This window comes from Rhinolophus sinicus, linkage group LG13 (genome assembly GCF_036562045.2).
Source record: "Rhinolophus sinicus isolate RSC01 linkage group LG13, ASM3656204v1, whole genome shotgun sequence".
NCBI lineage: Eukaryota > Metazoa > Chordata > Mammalia > Chiroptera > Rhinolophidae > Rhinolophus > Rhinolophus sinicus.
This window is the reverse complement of record NC_133762.1, coordinates 38,988,631-39,013,391: the sequence shown is the minus strand read 5'-3', so window position 1 is coordinate 39,013,391 and position 24,761 is coordinate 38,988,631. Positions and strand designations below refer to the sequence as shown.

The 24,761-nt window shown below is 49.5% G+C and overlaps 1 protein-coding gene across 4 annotated transcripts in view; it reads right to left on the bottom strand.

Annotated features, from left to right (window-relative positions):
* Positions 1-24,761, bottom strand: part of BCL2L1 (BCL2 like 1) — a 43,942-nt gene extending 19,181 nt beyond the window's left edge. The window contains exons 1-2 of one of the 4 annotated variants that reach the window (XM_019748478.2): positions 24,643-24,761; positions 22,456-23,131 (exon numbers count right to left, since the gene is read on the bottom strand). In XM_019748478.2, coding sequence (XP_019604037.1) covers positions 22,456-23,019 — 564 coding nt within the window. In that variant the 5' untranslated portion in view covers positions 23,020-23,131; positions 24,643-24,761. Of the gene's footprint in view, positions 1-22,455; positions 23,132-23,427; positions 24,357-24,529 lie in introns of those variants that run through there. The other 3 variants (XM_019748477.2, XM_019748475.2, XM_019748476.2) reach the window with 3 other exon arrangements.

Below are 24,761 nucleotides of genomic sequence, written 5' to 3'. Positions count from 1 at the left end.
GAAAAGATCAGTATTCAAAATATATAAAGAATTCCTACAAATCCATAAGAAAAAATCAAATAAAAAGAAAACAGAGCAAAGACTTGAACAAGTATTTTATAAAAGAGGCAACATGAATGGTCAATAGGTGTTAAAAAAAAGATTCTCAATCTCACTTGTAATCAGAGAAATGCAAATTAAAACCACAAGATGGCCATCTCATACCCACCAGCTCTATAAAAAATTTAGTCTGACCATATCAAGTATTAACAAAGACGTAAAGCACTGGAAACTTATATGCTGCTGGCGGCACCCTAAATTCTTACAAATACAGAGAAAAACAATCAGGCATTACCTTTCATCAAGCAATTCCACTCCTGGGTATATTATACCCTACAGCAGTGATTCTCAAAGTGTGGTCCCAGGACCTGCAGCAGAGGTATTACCTGAAAACTTGCTAGAAATGCAAATTCTCAGGGCCCCATCCCAGACATACAGAATCAAACACTGCAGGGGTGGAGCCCAGCAAACTGGTTTAACAAACCCTCTGGGTATTTCTGATGGGCAGCTAAAGTCTTCGGAGAAACTAACTCGTGAACATGTGCAGTTGCAGGAGACACTCACACAGAAGGTTCAAAACCACATTGTTTGAAATCGTGAAAACAAGGGAACAACCCAAATAACCACTGACAGTAGAATGGATACACAATTTGAGACATAATCATACAAACGGATATGAAAATGAATGAACTACAGGTGTACACATAACATCAATGGATCTCACAATACTGAATGAAAAAAGCAAACTGCAGATGAATACATGCAGTATATTTAAATGAAATTTAAAAGCATGCAGAAGAATATACATATGTAGTAAAAAGGCAAGGGAATGATAAACCCAAATCGCATCTCAGAGAATGGGTAGGGGGTGGCTGTGCTTGGAGAGGGGCACACAGGGGCTCTAATGTCTTCATAAATGTTTGATTTCGTAAACTGGGTAATGAGTTTATTTACAGGTGATCATTTTCCTAGTTTTGAAACTTTACATATGCATTAAATAGTCTCTGTTTATGATAAATTTCTTTAAAAAAGCAAAGTGTGCTGGAACAGTGCACTACTCCGAGCCAGAACTACAGCCACTAACTCTGGCTGCATGTGTGGCGTTCAAAGGGTTAAGCCTGTCCTCCGCCTGTGGGTGGGAGGGCAGGCGGCAGCTGGGGCGCAGTGGGAGTCCCTGGCTCCAGCTGGCTCCAGCCAGGATCTGCTGGATCAAGCTCCACGCCCAGTAACTGGCACCTGTGTGTGTGTGTGAGTGGGGGGGTGGGGGTGGCTCTGGACAGGTGGCACCTGAAGCCCTGGGTGACCTGATCCATGGGAAAGACTGGGCCCCGTCAGATGGAAGGTGGCCTCCTTCTGCAGGAGCCCCTCCATCTGGTAAGGAAGTGTCCTGGTGGCTGCTTGGAGCTGGTGAGAAGGGGAAGAGGGTCTGGAACTCAGGGTGGGGGTGGGAAAGGAACTGGGTGGGCTGGGCTCAGATACCAAGGGAGGCTGCTGGGATTAGCACCTGCTGAGAAGAAGATTAGGTTTCCTGGGAAGGGCTCATCTAGCTAACGCCCCCCAAAAGCTGTCTCCCTGTGGCTTTTCTCTGCTGGACAGATGGTGTCTGAGCTGCCTCTTGGAGGGTGGGCTCCTAGAGGGGGTGGTGGAGGTGGGGGTGGGACCTGCCTGCTTGGTCATGGAATTCCCTGCCTTCCACAATGAGCAGAGCTCACGTTTTTCTTAACTGAGGCCTTACTATATGCCAGGCACTGTCCTAAGCCCTTCACACAAATTCCCCTCATTAAGTGTTCATAGCACCCAACTGCCTGTGGTCTAGACAGATTTACATTTGAGGAAACTGAGGCGTGGTAAAGTTAAACCCTTACCCACAGTCAAAGGGCAAGCAAACCTGGACTTGAATTCAGGCAGGCGGACTCCACAGACCTCACAGGAAACTACATACAAGTGGCCGTGACGTCTTCCCCTTCCCATTGAACAGCAACAAGCTCCTTCCAGTTGCTCCAGCCAAACAACCCGGATGCCTTTCTCTCTCACAGCCCTTCTCCCATCATCAGCTAGTCCAGTTGGCCTGAGCTTCAAATCCTATGGAAGCTCTGACCTGCTCACCACTTCTACCACCTCCACCCTCGTACACACGATCGCCACCTGCCCAGCTGCTTGCTGGTCCCTTCCTCCTGCCCTTGCTCACAGTGAAAACAGGGACTTTGGTTTGGTTCACATTGTATCCCAACCTATAGCTCAGTGCTAACACATGGCAGGCACTCAATAACTATGTGTAAATGAATGAATGAGCAACATCTCTCAGGAAATGACTCAGATTCCGAGGGGCAGAGGCCTGACTGAATGTTCTTGGCTTTGTCCGTCCTGATGACCTCTGGTAGTCCCGAGGCAGCAGTCAACGTCCTCTGCTATTATGAAATGTTCTGGGTGTATATGTATCCCATCACCACTGTGTCATCCGCTTGTGACTGACTGCATACATGCTGCGGGTCACAGCAGCTGGAGCAGGGCTGCTTCTGAGAAGAAATGAGCCCAGGGCACTTATTTCTAGGGGACTGTCCTCCATCTGTCGTGCACCGTATACACTTTGGCTTTTATTCTCATGAATAAAGAGTCACTGGAGAGTTTTGAACTGCAGAATGGCAGCTCTGACTTCTAGCTTAGAAGGCTCAGTGGTTGCTCTGTGGGCCAGGGCAGAAGCAGGAAGACGGCTGGTAGAGCTGTCCAGGCGAGTCAGGGAATGAGCGATAGCTGTGCCCTCTCACGTCCCACTTCCAGCCTTTTTACCAGGCTAGTCCCCCTGCCAAATGAGAAACATCAACAGCACATACTGGGGCCTCTACACAGCGGTTTCCATTATAAATATAGCACCTTGTTAATCTCCTCAACCGTTCAGCGAGGGTTCAACAGTATCCACATTTTACAGAGAAGAAAACTGAGGCTCTGAGAAGTCAAGTCACCTGTCGAGTCTTACACAGCAGACTGTCAGCATCCAAAGCCCGTCCTCTTCCCACTTGAATAGGCTGCTTCCAGCCAGCCTCCATCCGCAGCCTACCAGGCTCCGAAGTCCAGTTCTGAGTCCATCTTTTCCAGAAGCTTTCCCAGACCCTTGCCAATGGCCTGTCTCTCTTTTGAGAACCTACCTACAGGGCTACCATTCATTGAGCACTCCCTGGGGGCCGGGTACACTGCTGAATGCTTTCTATGCTGTGTGATACTCCAATGGCCCAAGGAGCCGCATACCCCGGTGACATCCATTTTACACGTGAAAACAGTGACGCTGAAAAAGCTTGTCCTACTCATCTCACGGAGCCATCTTTTTATTACTCTTTTTCTTTTGATTTTTTCTTTCAATGTATTTTATTTATTTTTTTCCTTTTTGGTCACTGGATCAAGGGGGATATCCAATAGATCATAGTGTGGTGGCAGCTCTGCTCTGAAATCTAAGCTGTCTTTTTGTCCTCTTGACCAGACTCTAAATGCCTTACTGTCTATGTCCACAAATAGCATTTTGTTTGCTGGGCCTGAGCTTTGAACTTAGGCAAATGAGATCAGAAGGTCAGGAGTTCTCGTCAGAGTCACAGGGCTAAAGGAAGGTGGAAGAGAGGGATGGGGTGGCCCTCCTGTGAATCCTCCTTTCCCTCAAGGGCACTCTGTTCCCTTAGCTTGAGAAGCCTGGAGGACAGGTTTCTCCAAGAAAATGCACCTTCTAGCTCTTGAAAAGTGGGAGAACAGTTCCAGCCAAGACCCTGTGGACAGGTGGGACACCCGCACCCCAGCCTTCTTCTGACGGGATGGCGCGGAGTGGGAAGGAAAAGGCAATGACTTTCAGTTCCCGTTAGTGTGTCTAGAAGCAGCAGCTGATTCAGCTGGATGATGTCACCTTCCCAAACCTCCTGACCAGCAGCTGAGATGGTAAAAGCAGGAAACTGGAGGATACTCAGCTGGCTAAGTCCGAACATGCCTTTGGCAAAGGCCAACAGTAACCCCAGTCTTCGTCCTTCAGATGAGCAAAGAGTCCTCTCGGTAGGGAGGCCAGGAGATGACCTTCAAGACTCATTCCAAGATGCTTCCCCAACTCTCCTTTGGCTCAGCAGCTTCCTGCATGTCCTGAACTAACAATGCTTCATTTATTCCAAGGGTGGAGCTGTGGAAAGAAACCTGGCTTTGGAGCCAGACCAGTCTGGGTCTGAATCCAGGTTCCACCATGTACAAGCTGCAGGACCCTGGGCATGGAACTTCATCTGTCCGAACCTCAGTTTCCTCAATGGGAAAGAAACTGGGGTTAACAGACCATTTACCACATAGGCCAGGAGTGAGAATTAAATGAGAAAATGCGTGGTGAGTGCCTGGCATGGGGTAGGGGTTCAATAGACGGTAGTTACCATTCTACTCCCTTCGGATCTCTGAGGGGGGTATGAACGATCCTCCTCATCTATAACACAAAGGGAAACAAAGGCCCAGACTGGGCCCACCAGTGTCACAGCTGAGTTATCTGTGTGGGCCCAAAGCTCAGAACAACCAAGTTCAATCCCGCCTCATTATCTGTTTGTAAAATCTTTGCTTCAAATCTTCCCAGGCTGGCTTTCTCCTTAATCTACTTTCAGGTCAAATGTCACCTCCCCAGAGAGGCTTTCCTTGACCTCCCTGTATAAAGTTGCTTCCTTAGACATTTCATCACTCAGTTGCATTTTCTTTACATCATTTAACCCTCGATCTGAAATCATCTTATTTGTTTGTTTCCCAGGCTACCTTTCTCCCCCAGTAACATAAGAGTTCTAGGAAAGCAGCATCCTTGACTGTCTTGTTCATCACAGCCCCCAGGCACGTAGCACAGGACCTGGCAGGTAGTATTTTCAACCAGCAGGGAATCCATGTATGCGGAGGGCTGACTTAAGTTATGCAGATTTTCGACTGTTTGGGGGTAATGGGGAGGGTTTGGCGCCCCGAACTGCCTCCCCACCCCCAAGCTGTTCAAGGATCAACTGTAGTTGGTGCTCAATAAACATCTGTGGAATCACCAAATGAATGAATGCACCTGGGATGACCAAAGGCTAAACCGACAATGGCCCCACACTTACTGCTCTGCTTACTAGCAGTTCAAGGTCCTGGCTCCCATTTCAGGTGCTGTCACTGCGACCTGGGAATCATTGGGCTGACAGGCAGCCAGGATGGGCATCCGTGCCTCGCAATGACTCATCTACTGGGCTACCAGGGCTGCTGAGCACAGCCTTGGAACCCTTCCCTGGCACTCGAGGCTCCCACATATCTGGCTCCAGCTGACCTTTCTGGCTTTATAATCTAGTAAGAGAGACCCTGCCACAAATAGTCCACACTGGCCTGCCACTGCTTATGGGGCTCGTGAGGCCCTCCCAGCCTGCATATCTCAGCTCACATGGACTCCCTGCTAGGAGCACCAGACAGTTTCCCTGTCTCTGTGGTAAGTCCCAGCACAAAATCTCACTTCTTCTGTGAAGTGCTTCTCTTATTTGGCATTGAGCGTTGCCTTTCACAAAATCTTTTTATGTGCATTATGTCTTTTTTTTCTAATTCAATTGGAAGTATCTTGAGAGCAGAACTGGGTCTTCAATGGTGATACTCAGTTAACAAATCTTCTGGGAAAAAGGTTCTCCTTGAAACGAAGTTGGCTGGGTCCACAGAGGGTCGGGGAGTGGGTCCAGCTCCTCCCTGCTAGACTGGCCCCTATGGCCAACGAGGAGGAAGAGGAGACCATGCTCCAGGAGCCCCGCTGATGAGGCAGTGAGGGAACCAACAAACCCCGCACCATGACGTGCAGTCTAGGACAATCCCAAGGTCACGTGTGTCACTGGATTTTTGAAAAAACATCACTTTCAAGAATCTGGGCATAATTTACTTGTCAATCATAAAGAATGATACAACAACTGCTCAGTTCAAAGGCAATTGCATGGTGTCCATTTCTGTGAACTAATCTTAGCTCTGGTTCTTATCTTCTTGCCTATACTCTCCTTTCACCTGACTCCCCTCGGTATTTTAATCCTTTCGGTTCTATGAATTTTCCTAAATTGCCTCCAACTCTTTGTAAAACAGAGTGAGGTTCCAATGAAGATAACAGCTGGTCCAGTTTTCTTTAAAATGCTACAATGGTGCACAAAAAATGATTTACCAAATAACAACTAAAGATAAGTGACAAAAATAATGCATGTAAATCATTGAGTACAGTGTGGGGCACTTAGTGAGCATGCAAAAGGTCAGGTGAAAGAACACTCCCAATTCTTACTAGCTTCTCTTCTCTGGGCCTCAGCTTTTTCATGTATACAATAAAAACTAAAAACAATGCCTTAGGTTTGTTCATTTGGTCAATCATTCATTCTGAAATCATTCACTGAATGTTTACTACCTGTAAGGCACAGTTTTAGGCACTAGAGATAAAATGATGAACAAACCAAAGACCTTATAATCATGGGGCATATATTCTAGTGGAAGAGACAGCCAAAAAAACACACCAAAAAAAAACCACCAAGTACACAAACAAAAAGAAACTTTCAAATAGAGGTCAGTGCTATGACAAAAATACAAGAAGGTAAAAGACTAGAGAGTGATGTATACAAGTAGCTCAGCTACTTTAGACCAAAGGTCAAAAAGAACCTTTCAGAACAGGTGACCTGTGAGCTGAGTCAACTGAAAGAATCAGCAAGGCAAACAGCAGGGGCAGAGCATTCCAGGCAGAGGGAAGAGCAACTACAAAGGCCCTCAGGCAGGGACAAGTGTGCCAGGGACCTGGAACAGAATAGCAGGAGCCCCTGTGGCTTGAGTGCAGAGAGGGAGGGATGGAGGGGAAGAGGATGCAGAGGCTGCCAGTACCAGATCATGTAAGCCTGAGAGGCCTTGGTAAGGACTCTGGGTTTTCTTCAAAGTGGGTGGAGGGTTACAAGCAAGAATGTTATAAGTTCTGAGTTCGGTTTTTAAAAGATTACTCTGGCTGCAGTGTTGGGGCAGACGTGATTTTTAAGGGTCCTTTCCCAGCTCCAAACTTCTGACTTTTTCCATCATTCTAGACTCCCATGAACTGGATGCCTGAGCAAGAAAGATGACGCATCCTCCTCACTAGAGAGGGAGCAAAGAGAAGGCTTGGTTTCTGCCCTGGACAGGATTAGGGAATCTATGTCACTTTGTTCTGCAGGAGATGGAGGGAGTGGCCCAATCAGGGAGGGGTGGGAATCCCAGCTTGGAAAACATTCCTCAGCCACCTGTATTGTCTCTGCCTCCAATGTGGAAGTTTCTGCCCATGACACAGCGCTCTGGAATGCTCCCCCCTACCACCACACACACCCAATCTTCCGTTTACAGAGGCATAGTTGTACTTTGCATTCCTCCCAGGATTTAGCTCAAATCTAGTCTACAGGAAATGGTCGATAAAGAGCTACTGATTGATTAATGAAGAGAGGGACTATTCTCTGCCATTAAGCAAATATTAATGAGTACTATGAGTACTATGTTGGTCTCTGGGGGTGCAAGGTGACTAAGATGGGTTTCTTGCCTTCGCTGAGCTCAGAATTCGGCACAGACCAAACACCACAGACAAGTACAATGCTGGATACAAGAGTAACAGCAGCAGCATTTATAAGGCCCTTTCATCTGGAGGTAGGACACGCAGCCTGTGGAACCTGCCCAGGTGCAATTCCTGACTTCACCACTTACTACCTGTGCATCTCTGGGCAAATTCCTTAACTTCCTAATGCCTCACTTTTCTCCCTGTAAAATGAGAAGAATACGAGTACCTAGCTCAGTGGTATTGTTTTTAGAATCCACTGAATTAACACATAGGAAACACTTAAGTGTAAGTGTTCAATAAACGTTAGCTAGTATTAAAGTTACTGTAACATCTGTGCTAAGCTTGACATATATGATTTCATTTCATCCTTACAAAAACCCTATGGGCAGGTATTATTTTCTCCATTTTTCAGACAGGGGAACTGAGGCTGAGAAAGGGAGAAGAACGCGCCAAAATCAAACAACTAGTACATGACGGAGCTCAGATTCAAACCCAGCTGTCTGACTCTGGAGCCCAGACTTCCAATAATGAAATGATCCCATTCTTTTTAAAAATGTGCAGCATGGTGCCCAGCGGGGTCCCCATAAAGGGAGCTGTGGCTGTTATTCCATTGTTCGCGGAGACCTTCCAGCAGCAGGTGCTGTGGGGCCCAAAGGAAAGGCCTCTGTCACCCTGCTGGAGTCTGAGAAGGTTCAAAGGTACTGACCTGGGTGCCCACTGCAGGCTTTGCTCTGGAGGTGCAGGGGTTCCCCTCTGAGGCTTGGGGTACTCATTTGTAACCACAACCAAGTAAATCAGACCCAGAAACTGCCCCCAGGTGCCCAGACACCTGCATGGACAGGCAGGCCGTTTCCTCGGGGTTGACTTCTTGTCTGGCCCTCTTCACCTCTCAGTTTCAACACTCAGCCACCAGCCGGGGGCCGCAGGCCTGCACCTGCTGCTAGACCCGGTCCCAGGAGACCCCTCCCAGGACCCTGCCCCTAAGGGCCATTCCTGAGTGACTCCCTTGGGACTTCCTTGATACGGTAACCCCTAGGGTTCCACATGAATGTAGGTGCTGCGCGCAAAGGAAAACTTTTCTCGCTGAGTAGTAGACAGGGAGCGGGCAGAACAAGGGGTGGGTGTTCTTGTTCTGAATCAGCGGTAAGCATGGGGTGAGGCCCACAGTGCCTGTCTTATGTTAAAGCAGCACTGATCCCAGCTGGGTCAGAGCTCCCACTCGGAAGTCCAGCGTGGGCGGGCGAGGACATCCCGCGGTTAGGAGTTAATACTCATTTCTCCTTCAAATCTGAGTCACACTCAGAAGCCTAGCCTTAGCCTTGCCTGGTAATTTGACTGCAGAAGACAACCGATGGCTGAATTAATGAAGGACCAAACTTCAGTTAGAGGAAAAGGAAAGACGCAGCATTTGGTGAGCGATCACGCTATCTACCTTATCTACCGCAGGCCTGTGCAGGACATTTTACACCCACCATTCATCACTATTAATGTTTGTTACGAACAGCCTAACAGTAGCTGATAATAGTGAGTGAGACAGTTTCCACCCTCAATAAGCTCAGAGCACCTTGCTTAGTCTTTCTTCTAACAATCCTGTGAAATGAGTATCATTTACACTTTATAGATGCCCAAGCTTAGAGAAGTGAAGTAACATCCAAATTCATGAAGTCAGATAAGTGAGAGAGCTAGGATACTGCTTGTTGGTTGAATGAATGAATGAATGAATGAATGACACAGCTATGGCTGTGACCTCAGTCAAGGAGCAGCAACAAGATCAAACACTTATAGTTCTTAAAGTGCTTTTTCATCTATCATCTCCTTGGGCCTCGCAGCTAGCCCACAAGGGAGGCAAAGCGGGTGTTATCTTTCTTCAACAGATGAGGCAACAGGCAGAGCTTGGGCAAGAGGCTTATGGCCACGCAGTAAACAAGGAGTGGGGACATCCTGGAAAAACTCGAGTCCCCACAGCACTTTGTTTAATCATTCAAAGACGTGCCGGGGCAGCCGGATGGCTCAGTTGGTTGGAGTGTGAGCTCTGAACAACAGGGTTGCAGGTTCGATTCCCACATGGGCCAGTGAGCTGCGCCCTCCACAACTAGATCGAAGACAACGAGCTGCCGCTGAGCTGCTGGAGGGGCGGCCGGATTGTTAGAGCCCGAGCTCTCAACAACAAGGTTGCCGGTTCAATTCCCGAGTGGGATGGTGGGCTGCACCCCCTGCAACTAAAGATTGAAAATAGCGACTGGACTTGGAGCTGAGCTGCACCCTCCATGATCAGACTGAGGGACAACGACTTGGAGCTGATGGGCCCTGGAGAAACACACTGTTCCCCAATATTCCCCAATAAAAATTTAAAGAAAAAAAAAAAAGATATGCCAGGCACCTATTATGTGCTAGACATGCTCCTACACACTTCAAATATTCAACTCATTAAGTCTTCCACTCAGTCAACAAATAATGGTTAAGGGCCTTCTATGCTCCAGGTTCTGTGGGAGGGGTACAGCAGTGAACAAAGCAGAGGAGGTCCCCGTTTCCCGTTTCTTGGAGGCACTTGCAAAAATTGAAGAAAATATGCCCCATTGCCAAACGCCTAGTCTGCAACATTGGTCAACCACCACTGTGTACAAAGCACGACTTGGGACCCTCATAGAGGAGGTGGGAGACAAGGTGATAAGCCACAGTCCCCAGCTTCAGGAATCTTAAAATCTCCAAGCTCTTGGTTGAGAAGATATCCACATACCCTGTCAGCCTAAAAGTTTGCTCTTGAAGAGGAGCTCCCTAGTGATCATAGCACCGTGGTCACCTGTGAGGGCAATCGGCCAACAGCAGCAACAGTAGCTGTCAGACCGGGTAGTAATTACCATATGCCGGACTCCATGCTAAATGCTTCATAGATCTCACCACTTGTTTTCATGCTTACAAGGGTCTTTGAAGAAAAGCTTATATATTATTATCCCTTTTTTATAGATGAGGAAACTAAGGCTGGGGGAGATTAAGTAATTTGCCCAAGGATAACTAGAGAGCAAGTAGGATTCAGCACTGGTTTGTCAAATTTTGTACCTGACGCTTAACAGGGATGGAATGTCTCCCAGGGAGGCACTGGAGGCAGACATCAGGAATAACAGGAACCGCTGCTGCCGGGAGGACGGGAGCCTCCAGAGCCCCCAACAGATTCTTCCTCACTCCTTTCCAACAAGTCTGAACACCACACTGAGATGGGAAGGTGAGGTGGGAATAGTTACGTGTATGCTCAAGCTATTCTCTGGGCAATAGGCGTTGCTCCCTCTCTGAACCTCCAAGGAAGAAGTCTGTGACCTCCATTTGCCACCTACTAACCCCCCAGAGAGAGACAGAAGAGGGCGGGGACAGGAGAGTCTTTCCTCCCTGGGACGGAGGGACATAACAGGGAAGAGCCTCATTGGTTCTTCACTCTCTTGGGCAAGAAGCCTGGACACGTGATATGATGTGTGTCTTTCACATGGAACCCCCTTGGGGGAATGTCAGGGCACCTTTTGGACCCAAGAAGCCCCAGAGAGGAAAGAGTGGCACAGCCCTGAATTGCAAACTAAGCTAACAATTTCTAAGCATTGTAACTAGGTCATCAGGTTCCTGGAGAAACCAGCTGTGGCTGGGGGATGGGGGGACGGGAGGGAAATTTTACAGCCTACCAAGATCCCTACTTCCCTTCAGGCCCCACCCTCCCCGAAATCTGCACCTGCTCCCAAAGTGACCCCTCCCCCCAGCTGGGCCCAGCTGTCAACGGCTCCCAATGCCCCGCCCCTGACATCCATGGGCCGGAACCATGGGGGCCTCTTGGGCAAGAGGCCCCTTCGTGCCACCTGAACCCTTCAGAAGAGAGCTGTGGGGCAGGGAAGCAGTGGCCTCTCCTGGGGGGGATTTCTTGCTCCAGGAGGGCAGCAAGAACGCTGGGCCCCTTTGGGCCTGCCCAGGGTACCTTCCTGGCATTGTTGCCACAGGTGGCAGGAGACAGGTGATGTTTACCCAGCAGAGACCAGAGTTGCCAAAAAGCTTCAATCAAGCCTTTGAATCTGCACCTGGCCCAGAGCCCCAAAATAACAACCAGGGCAGCCTACCTGATCTGCAGGTCACAGGTGCCTCTGGCTTTTATCTCCCTGCTGCTCTGTCTGCTGAGCCCCAGCTGGCAAGAGACTCTCTTTCCCAGGGGTTACTGAGTCCTAGCTGCATCCCTCTGGTTTGGGGCCTCTCCCTACGGGGCCCACCTCTACTGTCAACCATCCCCATCCAGCTGCCCAGAGGCCTCCACCATCAGTCACGCTCCCTTCTCCATAACCAGCTTTACTGACAACCCAGACCCTCTTCAGCCAGACCACCCCTCACTGTCTCCCAAATGTTTCACATACATTCCATCCTCCACATCTGCCTGGGTGGTTCTTACCTCCCGAGCCCGGCCCTGCCACATTCTCTTCACCTACTGGAAAGCCTATGGCCCACATCTCCCTACGAGGTAATAATGACGCCAGCATTGACCGAGCAGACTGTGTCAGGAACTGTGCGAGGTGGGCTACACTCCTTCCTCCTCACTCAACAAATGTTTGCTGAGTGTCTCCTATGGGTCAGACACTCTGCTAGATGCTGGGGACGAAGGAAGAAACAAGACAAAGCCCCTACTCTGGTGTGGAGGTTTTCCTGGAGGAGATGGACAGTAAACACGCAAACATGAGTGGTGTCTGGTGCAGTGACATTTGAGTTGAGACCTGAATGATAAGAGGACAGCCCTGCTGACCTAGGGGAAGAGTGATCCAGGCAGAAGAAACAGAGCAAGCCAATGGGAAAGAAACTACTGCTCTTAGCTTCACTGAGGGATGACTATTATCTCATTTTACAGATGAGGAAACTGAGGACTCGGTGTGACTGACACAAAACCGTGCTGTTGAGAAAACTATTATTCAAGCTTCTAGTGGCCTTTCTCCTTCCCGACACCTTCTCCTTGGCACAGAAGAGGGTCTGGGCTGTGCTGCAGCTGGCGAGGCAGAGGGTGTGCACTGATACCGGCCAAGGGTGGAGGCCTCTGGGCCGAGTCCTCACTGAGGAGCCGACGGTGGAAGTGGGCCGCTTGGCCGAGGTCCAGGGCACCTGTGGGACGCAGCCAGTGGTTCAGTCCTCTTCCACTTCTGGAGTCTACACCACAGATTTGGCATAGTTTGCCTGAAGCCATTCACCAAGTGTTTTCGGTCTGTTCCTACTGCTTCAAATGAGTTTACTTCCTTACAGATAGAGACGTTTTGAGCTTAAACTGCATCTAATAATAACAACCCTTTCATGTTCATTGAGGAGACCCTGGCTGAGCCCCTGCCCAACTCCAGGCCCTGTGCCAGGTACTCAAGATGAAATAAGCCAGTCCAGGCCTGCAAAGAAGCTATGACGCAGCAGCTTGAGGATGGGCTTTGGCACCAGACATACCTGAGGGCAAGATGTACGAGGTGTGTTCCTGTGGACATGTGATAGAGCCTCCTGAAGCTCTGCTTTCTCCATTTTCACACCAGAGCAGTTTTGAGGACCAAACAAGATGATTATGTCAAGGGCACAAACACAACACCTGGCCCAGAGCCAGCACTCAACACAGACTATCTGTTATTATTATTACTAAAAAACACTTTTGTGTTTCACTTTCTCATTTAAGCCTTGCTTACTCTGGTAGGTTAGTATTATTCTCTCCAATTTATGAATGAAAATTTGAAGCTGATTTGCCTAGTGTTACACCACCAGTAAAAAAATCAAGCTAAGTTTCAAATCGGAGCCCAGAGTTTTATCTATGGGTGTGTTGAAGGTGATCAATACATACTAACTAGAATGAACCTTGCCTGGCGTGTCTGGGAGCTAAGGAAACGGATGGATGATACACACACAGCCTGTTCAGATGGCAGAGGACACTAGCCAGGCCCAAGGTGTGGTGCATAGAAACAGACCATGAGGTCACTGCAGTATTGTTTCCCCAGTACCGTGTTTCCCCGAAAATAAGACCTCGCCGGACAATCAGCTCTAATGCGTCTTTTGGAGGAAAAATTATATTGTAGCAAAATAAGACCGGGTCTTATATTAATTTTTGCACCAAAGGACGATTAGAGCTGACTGTCCAGCTAGGTCTTATTTTTGGGGAAACGGTATTTAGCACATACAGAGCATTCATCAGTACCGGCTGATTTAACAAATGAAACAAAACTCTGATGACAGCTCTGAGCAATCCATCGATGACACTGACAAGCCAGAACATGGATTCTTCCAAGTCTGACTGTCACTATACTGTGGGACAAGCCTCGGGCCTTAGTTTCCTCCCTGAAATGGGGCTGAACATACCCACGTCACTGTGAAATGATGTGTACAAAGGAGTCTGGTAAATTATCAAGTGTTACCACGCACATAACAGCAATTATCATCACGCTACAGACTACGAAGGTGGTGAAGTGTGACGTCACACACCTCGAGTGTGAATCCCAGTCCTCCCGGTACTAGCCTGTGAGGCCCAGAGCATGTCGCTGTTCTCTGAGCCTCAGTTTCCTCAACCATAAAATGAAGACAACACCTACCTTGTAGGGTTTTAAAGAAGGATTAGAGACAACATAAGCTTTGGAGTAAGGCAGACTTGGTTTCGAATCCTAACTCTGCCTCCTATTAAATGAGTCCTCCCAAATCTGTGCTCTAATGAACGATGAGGTTGTTGCGATAGTGACACACACCTGATGTTGGTAAAAGGCCTGTCCCAGTGAGCACGAGACAAATGTCAGGGATCATCTAGACACTGGTACAGTGGGGGAAGAGGACACAGTGTAGTGTTTAAAGTGGGAGGCTGGAAGCTACCCTCCCAGGCTTTGCCACCTACTACCTTGCAAAAGCTGCTTAACCATCCTGTACCTCAGTTTCCTGATTTGTAAATGGGGATAATAATAGTACCAACTTCAGGGTGTTGCTATGCGAATGGAATAAATACACATAAAGCACTTTGAACAATGCTTGGCATAGAGTAAGCACTTGATAAATGTTAGGTCTATTAATAGTAATGTTAACAATAATATTAATCACCATGTGGAATAAGAGGGACTGTTTAATCCTGGGACATGGGCATCCCATGGAATAATTCCCGGGAAGTGCCTGGGCAGCTGTGTGGAGGCAAGTGCCCAGCCTCTGAGAGGAAAACTCTGCTACAGGAAGGACAAGAGGCTGGGGGCTCCTGAGCACAAACCCCAGTCCAGTTGATGAGGACGCCAGCCTCTGCGGAGGCAAGTCAGGCTCCTTGGAAGGGACACTGTGTTCCCAGCCGCCTGACTCAGGGGAACAAAGGCACGTGTGTGTGGGGGGGGCAGGGAGGAGGGAGGGGAATGTTTCTCTTTCAAGAGCGGAACAAAGGATCTGAGGCATAGTTGAGTGCGTTCCAATCCCCTCCCAAGCTAGCTCCCATTCCTCAGATGATTGTCCAACATTTCCAACCTTCTAGCTTCCTCCTGAAAGGTGACTGGGGGGAGGGAGCAACAGGCTCCGCTTCACTCTACCCTCTGTCAATCTCCAAGAGGCAAGATTTATAGGTGCCAAACCTCCACGATGTCTCTTAGGAGTCTCCATCCAGTACAGGGGTGGGGTGGGGACCCCTGGGGAACCGAGGGTTAATGGATGACACAAAGCACTGCAAGTGACAGCCTTAATGTTCCTCTAGGGGGAGTCCAAGACTGAAACTGCTACTGAGTGATGGAGCCATAGAGAAAACCCAAGAGTTCTGACCAAACCCTAGCATGGAGTAGGGGGACAGAACTAGGTAGAAATGTACTTTCTAACTCTTAAGGGGAGGATCAGGGGCAGGAGAGAGAAGCTGGGTGAAGGGTGAAAGGGGAGGGAGTAAAGAAAGTAACTGACAAGAGGAAAGGGAGGGACACATTCAAAAAAAGCAGCCTGTGGAGTGGCAAGCCTGTAGGAACATTACTTTCCAGTTTCCATAATCTCGCCAGCAGGAATCAGGCTGCTGGGCTGGGACAGGAAGCAGTCCATGGAAGTCATGGCAATGGCATTTCCTGAATGAGAGAAAAACCTCTAGTTCCGAGGGGAGCTCTGGAGTCTGCCCAAGAAGCTCTGTAGCTTGGAGCGAGCGGTAAGGCTCCAGCTTGGCCTGAGAGTCTCAAGGATGAAACCAAGTAGCGGAAGGTTCCAAAGGCAGTTTCTTTCTGCAAAAACACTATTTGCAAAAAAATCAATACGTAATAAATGGGAAGTCAGATGACGTGACCTGAAGGAGCCCTAGGATGCGGCTGCTGTTTGTCGCTGATCCTAATAGTCACTATTCTGAGAGCCTCAAGACATGAACTCACTGAATCTTTTGAACAAGGCACTATCATTAGAGCCATTTACAAGTTAAAGGACTTGCCCAAGGTCACACAGCAAACAAGTGGTCAAGTCCAGATTCACAAGTCCAAACCCTGCCTCTTAGACCTCCTGACGCTCCTTTGGCCAAGTCACTTCATCTTTCTCAGCCTGATTTCCCCCCGCACCTCCCTGGGTGGCTCTGAGCATCAAAAAAGGCAAAGTGGAAAGAAAGCGCTTTCTAAGCTATAAAGTGCTTCATAAAGGTGGAGCGTTATTATTGAGGGGCCAATGATAAACTATCCTAAACTGATACTGGGATTCGTTAATTTTTGCAGTTAAAGTGCTGCAGCTGCTGATAGGAAAGAGCCACCCTACAACATAACTAATGTGACAGATGCCCTAACAGTGGAATCTGCCACAGGCCTAAGGCCAGTGAGAACCAAGAGTCCTAGACTGTCTACCTCAACCCTCCATCTTACAGACGGGGGCCTGCGGCTGGGCCTGAAGCGACCTGGCCAAGGTGGGAGCGAGTTGGAGCAGATGAGAGCAGCGCTGGGATCCTGACTCGGAGACCAGTGCTTGTACCAACATGGCACAGGAACACGGCAGGGCCGGCCTGCTGAGAGTGTGCCGGAGGGTCACTGTCGAGTCCACAGAAAGGAGAATGGGTGCTGAAGATTCTGCAAATGGGTCTCCGACATGAGTTCTGTGGCAAAGATGGTAACAACGAGACTAACATGTGCCCGGCTCTATGCATCTCAGGCATACCTCATTAGGCCTTTGCCATGACCTTGTGAGGCAGGTATTATTTGCCCAAAGTTTGGAGAGTTTAAGGAGCTTGCCCAAGGTCACACAGCTAGACATGGGTAAGCTGGGACCTGAACCCAGACATGTGGCAGTTATTAAGACAGTGAAGGACAACCATTCAGGATACCACATTTAGAGAACTATCCCTGAAGAACATCTAGCTTATTTGGTTCTCATTCTATGATCTCCAAGTAGTTAAGAAAATGTGGCTTCCAAGATGCCTGATCCAATAGGCTATGAGCAAGCCTGGTCTTATTTTCTAGTGCCGTTTCATCACTCTACCTCCTGATCCAACCACTATTTTTCTCACGTCTTCACTGGGCTCCCAGCTGCTACCCATACAGAATTCAGACCATTTCATCTCTGCTCCAAACCTCCTGGCCTCTCATTCAACCGAAGCTAAGTACTCACCAAGGCCTGCAACACCCTACGTCATCTGGCCCCTGGCTACCTCTCCCCCTCCATCCCAACCGCTCTTCACTTTCACCTCCTACCATGTGCCCTCTGTCTTCTCCAGATACACTGGCCTTCTTGCTTGTCCTTGACCATGCGAAGCATACTCCCTGCTGAGTCCATCTCCTCTGCTCACAACATTCTTTGTACAAGTACCCACATCGTCCACCACCTCACCTTCTTCACATCTTGGCTCAAATATTACCTTTTTGGTGAGGCCTGCCTTCACCACTCTTTCAAAATTGCAGCCCCATCTCCCTTGCTAGGCATGCCCTATGCCTCAACCTGCTTTATTTTCTCCATAGCACTTACTATTACCTAAAATATGTTATATATATACACATATATGTATAAAGTGCATGTGTGTATATATGCACATGTATATGTGTAATTACATGTTTATTGTCTGTCTCTCTCCACTAGAAAGTGAGCTCCATGAGAACAGAAAATTAGTTTTACTTAATGCTGTGCCCTTAGTACCTAGGCACATAGTAGGAGCTCAATAAATACTGTTTGAACCAATGACTAAATGATTAGGTAAAGGGCAATTCCTATTATATTATTTTGGTTTGATGAGTGTCCACTTCAGAAATGTAGTGGGCATCCTTTCATGAGGGCCTTGCTCTGCCCAAGACCTCTACTCAGTGCTGAGGAAATAAGTATGGACACACAAGTACGGATGGGGCCTCAGGAAGCTGCTACACCTGATAGAGATACGGTTGTTTCAGAAATGTCTTCTTGACACTGATTTAAACTCTATCACTGTTATTTTCCTCTCATTTATCCAAGTTCTGCTGGGTATTATCCTGATAGAAAAAGGCTTAGCCCTCTTCTTCACATATTTGAAACCGGTGATCACATTCTCCTGGGTCGGGTCTTCCCCAAGCTAAAAAAAAAAGGCCCTGTGGAACTGTGGTGACTCAGGCCTGCCCACGGGGAATGGGGCAGATGACTGCTGGCTGATGGAACAGAAGAGAAGTAGATCCAGGAGCAGTGACTCCTTCAAAGAAAAGAGGGAGTCCTTAGAGAGGACTCCGAGGAATTAGGCTGGAGGCTGGGGTGGGAACAGGGCCCTGCTAATTAAGGTAGTAGGAGATTACGTTTCTGTAGAAGAGCAGCTCTCTGGGAATTACCCCTAAATCTATCCACGCTAAACCCAGACAACACCAGGCTGCTGAAAGAAAGCCCCATGATGAAAGGCTGAGGGTGCTGGGAAAACCAGGGTGGCTGGGCACAGAAGAAGACACTCAAGCCCACTGGTCTTTGGACAGATACCTGCTGGGGAAGAGACAGCTAACAACTGCTGCTTCCTGCAGCCCAAACAAATCTGGTAACTTCCCACACAAAAGTCAAGAAAACCCTCTGGGTTCCGTCAGGGCCCCTGAAAAATACCTGGGTAATTTTCTACCAAAAGCTGAAGGGCTCCATGGGGCTACTGGGGAAATTAGTCCTACGAAGTCTGGAAAACCCTGTGATGGTGATAGAGTTTTAAGAGCAACCTCAAATCTACATCCAGAAGAACTGGGTGCTTTGAGGGGGAGCCCCTCATACACCTCTGTCTCACTTTGGGACCTGAATGAGATTACTAAAAATTTCCACGTTTGGGGTTTCTAATGGGGTTTCCCCAAGAAAACCGCAGAATTGGTAACAGCTGCTGAGATCTGCAAAGGTCGTTGAGGTGTTTCAGCTAAACGTATGTCCAGAACAGACAAGAAGAAACCTACAGAAACTAGAAGAACACAGAGCCATGAACCCTGGGAAAGGCCAAATTATGTTTTCTCCCCCACATTCTATTCACTGCTCTTAACAATGGTGTTTCCATTTAGCTACCAGATTACCCAGGGGCAGCGATCCCAAAATGGCGTGGCCCACCAGGGTCCTCACTCCGTAACTGTCCACATTGCCATTGGAAAGCCCCAGAAACACTCTGACCCTTCAGGGGAGGTCACACTATATCCCATAGCTCAGGGGCTGGCTTTGTTTCTTCAGAAACTCTGGGGGCAAAGTTCAGTCTTCTGAGGCAGGTAGTCTATTCATGAAAAGGGGTGCTTCTACCCTACAATTAAGGCCCAGGAAGGGCCTTTGTTCTAGATCCTTTACTAGAGTCAAGCTATGGCTGGTGGCTATCATTATTCCATTTTACAGGTGGGAGAGCTGGATGTACAAGAGCCACACAGGTTCAGCGTCTTGCCAGCTGACTGCAGGCAGGCGGCGGAGCAGCTGGAAGTCTGGGATTCCAGTCTGTATAGACAAACCCGGAGCAGGCCACCTTCCCCCTACACGCATGTGATTCTTAGCTATTGGTCAGGTCTGAGGAGGTTTGAACAATGAAAAAATTAACAAACAGCCCACTCTGACTGGGCAAACCCAATACCCACTTGAGTTTTACCAGTGCCAGAGTCTGAGACTACACACATGCCTTTGGGAACCTGCTACTGCCAACAAAGGCACGGTTCTTCCTGCAGCTACCTGAAAAATACCAGGAGCACAGAGCAGTTTGAGCACCTCCACAGGCATGTTTTGCTTGGCCCAACAGCATTTCTATACTAGTATGCTGGGGTCACTTTATTACTCCTAGGACAACCTGATATGGATGGAAAGAATTTGACTTTGGAGTCAGGCTGACCTACGTGTCAATTCTCATTCAGTCACTTAACTGGCTGAAGGACCCCTGGGGCCAGTCACTAAGCTACCAGAAGCTTCACAGGTAAACTGACAATAAGGCTACCTGCCTTGGAAGATTACTATTGTGCGGAATATATAAAATAGTACGCCACATCCATGAGGGAAGGCACCATATGTCAGGCTTATGGCCAGCACCTAACACAGTGTATGGTTCATAGTAGATGCTCAATAAATTTTGGTTGCATAAGTAAAAGACTTAACACAATGCTTCAAACGTAAGATGCAGTCCATAAAGGCTTATTTCCTTCTGCTTTCCTGTAGGGATGCTAAATTTAGAGTATATCCAAGGGTGGAACAACCCGTAACTCCTACATTCATGGATTCCCCCAGCCACAGCCTGCAGGGACGTTATGAGATGTCACAGCAGTAGCCAGTCTGTCAGCTCAAACAGGATGGTACCTAAGAGAGAAGTGGGCAGGTACCTTCTTTCTACCCAAAGGATCCTGAGTCAAATGTTCTTTACCTCCTGGCCTCAGGAAGAATGTATGCCCAGAAATGGTTGACATAACTAGCTCTTCAGCATACATCCCCTCCATTCACCAAGAGGAAGTAACACATGGTATGTTGTCCAACAGGCTCTGGTAACTCTTGAGCAAAGAGGAGAAATTGGAATTTCAATCCAGTGGTTGTATAAAGAACTTGCCCAGTGCTGCTGTGTCGAAAACTTCTTTCCACGTGCAATACTGGGTGACTGGCAATTCTCTGGTGCCAGGCAGCCCAGATTGCCTTTTGTTTATAGCTGGCAACAACCCACCTGGTATTAGGACCACTGGCCAAAGACAATAGTCAGGCAAAGTGGGCAAATGGCCCAAGTCTCTCCTTGGAGATGCCTCAGTGGGTGTGTCTGAAGCACTGGAATCCTGTCCCTCCTGTAATCAGCTGAACAAATATTTGCCCCCAAAGAGAATCAAAGCAGGAGTGAATGAGAGGTCATCTCACAAACCAACAGGAACTATTTAATCATTTATCCCCCAAGGGAGTTCATTTACAGAATGGCTTTTAAGTCTGATCAGCCTAAGCGCAAGAGGGCCCTCTATCTTTCCCTTCCCCAACCCCCTCCCAGTCAACTGACCTCTAATGATGTGACCCCTAACGGGCAGTGGGAAGAGTTGATGAAGTTGCAAAAAAATGGGAAATAGAACAGGGGGTGGGGTTCCAGGGCCAACTCAGAGTTCTCTGTTCAGTGGTAACTAAAGCGCCTGCCACGCCCTCCGCCCAGCCTATGGATAATTGCATTCTTGACATTCCTGAGTCCATGGTGCATGGCTCCTTCCACTTCAGCTTCTTCAATAGATGACTTATTTTCCACAGCCTGCTCAATTTTGGGGGTATTGTGAGGGGACAGAGTGTCTCTCATAAGCCCTGTGCCTCCCTTAGGCAGGGCGATAACGAGGAAATAGGACTGAGTGTGCTGTAGGAGAGCAACAATGACCACTGGTACAGAATCTCTCACCACCATCTCATCCTGACTTGATGATGGGTAAGAGAATTCTCCCTCTCTGGGAAGCAATGAAGCATGACTCCTGGTTCCAGAAAGTGTGTCTGGGACTAATAACAACTACTACTACAGCCAACTTGTTGGTAGCAGTCACTGTGCTCACTTGAGCTCCAATACCCTGCAGGACAAAGAGGGCTTGCCTCATTTTTTTAGTGGAAGAAACTGAGGCTCAAGGTAAACCAGTGTGTCCAGGGTCACACAGCTAGTTAAGTGACAGTGCTAGGACTCATCCCCATATCAGTTTGATTCCAAAGTGAGTCACTCCATCTCAATGGCCCATTGAGTGCTGCAGACTGGGTTCTTACTTGGCCAACAAACAGTGCTCCATGAAGAAACCCCTGAGCCATGGCCCATGGCCGGAAGGCAACAGGCAGAACAGCTGGAGTTCACCAACGGACCCCAGGCAGTGAAGTACAAAGTCCGGGGCTTAATGCGTGACACAGCAAGAGCTCTGCAAACAGGCCAACCATGCAGAACGTTACACACTTCAGAGCAATGAACATAGAGATGAAGCACAAACACAACTGGTCACTGCCCTAAAATGAGACAATCCTCAGCCATCCAAGCCAGTGAGAACTCCTGCCTGACCATGCCCTTTGCTGAGAGTATCAGATATGCAAACTCTGAAATAAAGAGAACTTGATGTCAGGGAGGAAAGCCCAGGACAGGATTGGCACCCCTAGAGGAATAAGAATGGAGGGGCTGTGGGTCCCTGACACTCACTATCTTCTTCAGGCATTCTACTCATCACCCCTTTGCGTGGCGAGCCATTATGTCAGGGAGAGGGGAGCACTGGGCTAACTTCCCACTCTCAAAGGTTCTGGGACAAATGAACACACAGGTTATGTTTTCCTCTGCTGAGAAACTGGAACACAAGTATGAAAGAGTGGGGTCATGAGGGTGAGCAGAATGAAAGATGCCTGGTCCTTCAAGAACAAGATCATCTATTTCAGAACAATCAACCTCTTGTGGTGTAATGAGGCCAATCATGTCTTCTTAAATAACACGTCCAATAATCACCCAGCACAACAGAAAGAGATAGGAGGAAAGGCTGTTGGGGATCTCTCTGACGAGAGGCCAGGAAAAGGGGACACACAAGGGGCATGGTCCTTACCCAGCCGCCGTTCTCCTGGATCCAAGGCTCTAGGTGGTCGTTCAGGTAAGTGGCCATCCAAGTTGCAATCCGACTCACCAATACCTGCATCTCCTTGTCTACGCTTTCCACGCACAGTGCCCCACCGAAGGAGAAAAAGGCCACAATGCGACCCCAGTTCACCCCATCCCGGAAGAGTTCATTCACTACCTGCTCAAAGCTCTGATATGCTGTCCCTGGGGTGATGTGGAGCTGGGATGTCAGGTCGCTGAATGCCCGTCGGTACCTCAGTTCAAACTCATCGCCTGCCTCCCTCAGTGCTTGCTTCACCGCTGCCATGGGGATCACCTCCCGGGCATCCAAGCTGCTGCTGTGGCCAGTGGCTCCATTCACCGCAGGACTGTCCGCCAGGTGCCAGGATGGGTTGCCATTGATGGCACTGGGGGTCTCCATCTCTGATGCAGTCCCTTCTGGGGCCTCAGTTCTGTTCTCTTCCACATCACTAAACTGACTCCAGCTGTATCCTTTTTGGGAAAGCTTGTAGGAGAGAAAGTCAACTACCAGCTCCCGGTTGCTCTGAGACATTTTTATAATAGGGATGGGCTCCACCAGTCCATTGTCCAAAACACCTGCTCACTCACTGAGTCTGGTCTCTGCTTAGTGGTTGTCTTCTGAGATCCAAAACCAAGATACTGTTCTAAAGGAAAAAAAAAAAAAGAGCTTCAGGGAAAAAGAAAATTAACATGCATACCATTTAACCTACAACATCCCAATGCATCTCCAGGTAGGAGAATTGGTTTCTTTGTGGCTCTTAGGAAGGTCTGGGTCTAGCTTCCCGGAGTTCAATGAAGTCGAATTAAAAGCACCAGTGGGCTCTGAATCATTACACCGGCCTTTTTTTACCCCAGCCACCCCCTTTTCTCCGAAATGTCTTCCTCGGAAAGTCACCCCCATGGGCAGTCTGCATCCCACCCCCACCCCCGCACCACCTACTTTCAAATCCGTCTCAGGCGACGGCAGGCAGGTGCAGTCCCCGAATATCTTTTGTATCATATAGGTCGGAAGAGGAGGTGGCAGCCGGGATGCCGGTAAGTCAGCCGGCCTCGCGGCGGCTGGCAAAAAAAACAGCTCCGGCTGGAGGGATCATGCGACCCGGCAGGCTGGGAGCCCAGAAGGCGACACAGGAATTAGGAAGCTCACGAACCCACCGCCTCGCTGGCTTCTTCCTCCATCGCCCAGAACGAGGGCGGCCTCCTGCCACCGGGAGCCCAGCCCCCTCGCTCTAGACGCTCCTTGGCTCTTCCTCCGCCTCCTACTGGGAGCCAGGAGAACTCTCCCAGAGGTGGCTGGTGGGGAGCTTAGGTTTTTTTTTTTCGTTTTTTTTTTTCTATTTAAGTACCGGCCCAGGCTTCCGAAACCCTGAAGGGACTTCTCAATGGGGCTCAAGGTTTCGATGAGGGACGCAGGGAGGGGGAAACTGCTTCGGATCTGCGGTCTGACTTCGGAAAAGCCATCCCCGGGTCTTTCCGGGAGGCTGAAGGCCGGGGACCCCTCAGAAACGCCGCTGGTATTCTTTGAATTCCCCAAAGGCCCTGGACGCGGCGGTGGCGGTGGGGGATTGCCGGGTCCTCCATTCCCCACACGGACACAATGGCCGCCGGCGCCCTGCACAAAGACCGGGTGAGGGTGAGGCGCCGGGCCTCTCCTCCGGTCAGGGAGAAGGGTCGAGGCCTGCTCGAGAGCTCCCACAGCCGAGACCACGTTTTCCTGGGGCCAGGCCCGAGGCAGCTTCCTCGCGCCCCCGGGAGGACTTGGGGGCCGGGGGCTGCCGCTCTCCGGAGCCCGGGGTGGGTGGGCTGCGGCCTCGCGGCTTCTCCCGCGCTCAGGGCCGGGTACCCGCCGGGCCACCGCCCCGTTGCTAGGCAACCGCTCTCCCTCAGGGGCGCCCCCTAGACCTTTCTGGGAGGAGGGGTCTCGCCCCCGGCGGCCCGCCCCAGCATAGCCAATCAGAGAGCCCAGGCGGCGCAGCAGCGGGACGGCGAGGGCTCCCATTGGGCGCAGCGCCTGCCACGCTCAGAGGAGGCGGCACCCTCACCTGCAAGCCCCGCGAGCCGTGGGGGGCCACATCCCCCCTTGTCGGTCAGGTCGCTTCCAGACGCGAGGGCTCTTCGCGGCCGGGTTCCGTGCCGCGGACCCGGGCCGGCCTACCTGGCGGACTGCTCGCGCTGTCTCTTCCGAACGAGCTGGCCTCAGTTTCCCCTGAAGACACCGGGGGAACTTGCAAGCTCAGTCACTTCCGGTGCCGCGGCAGCGCGCGCGAGCCCGAG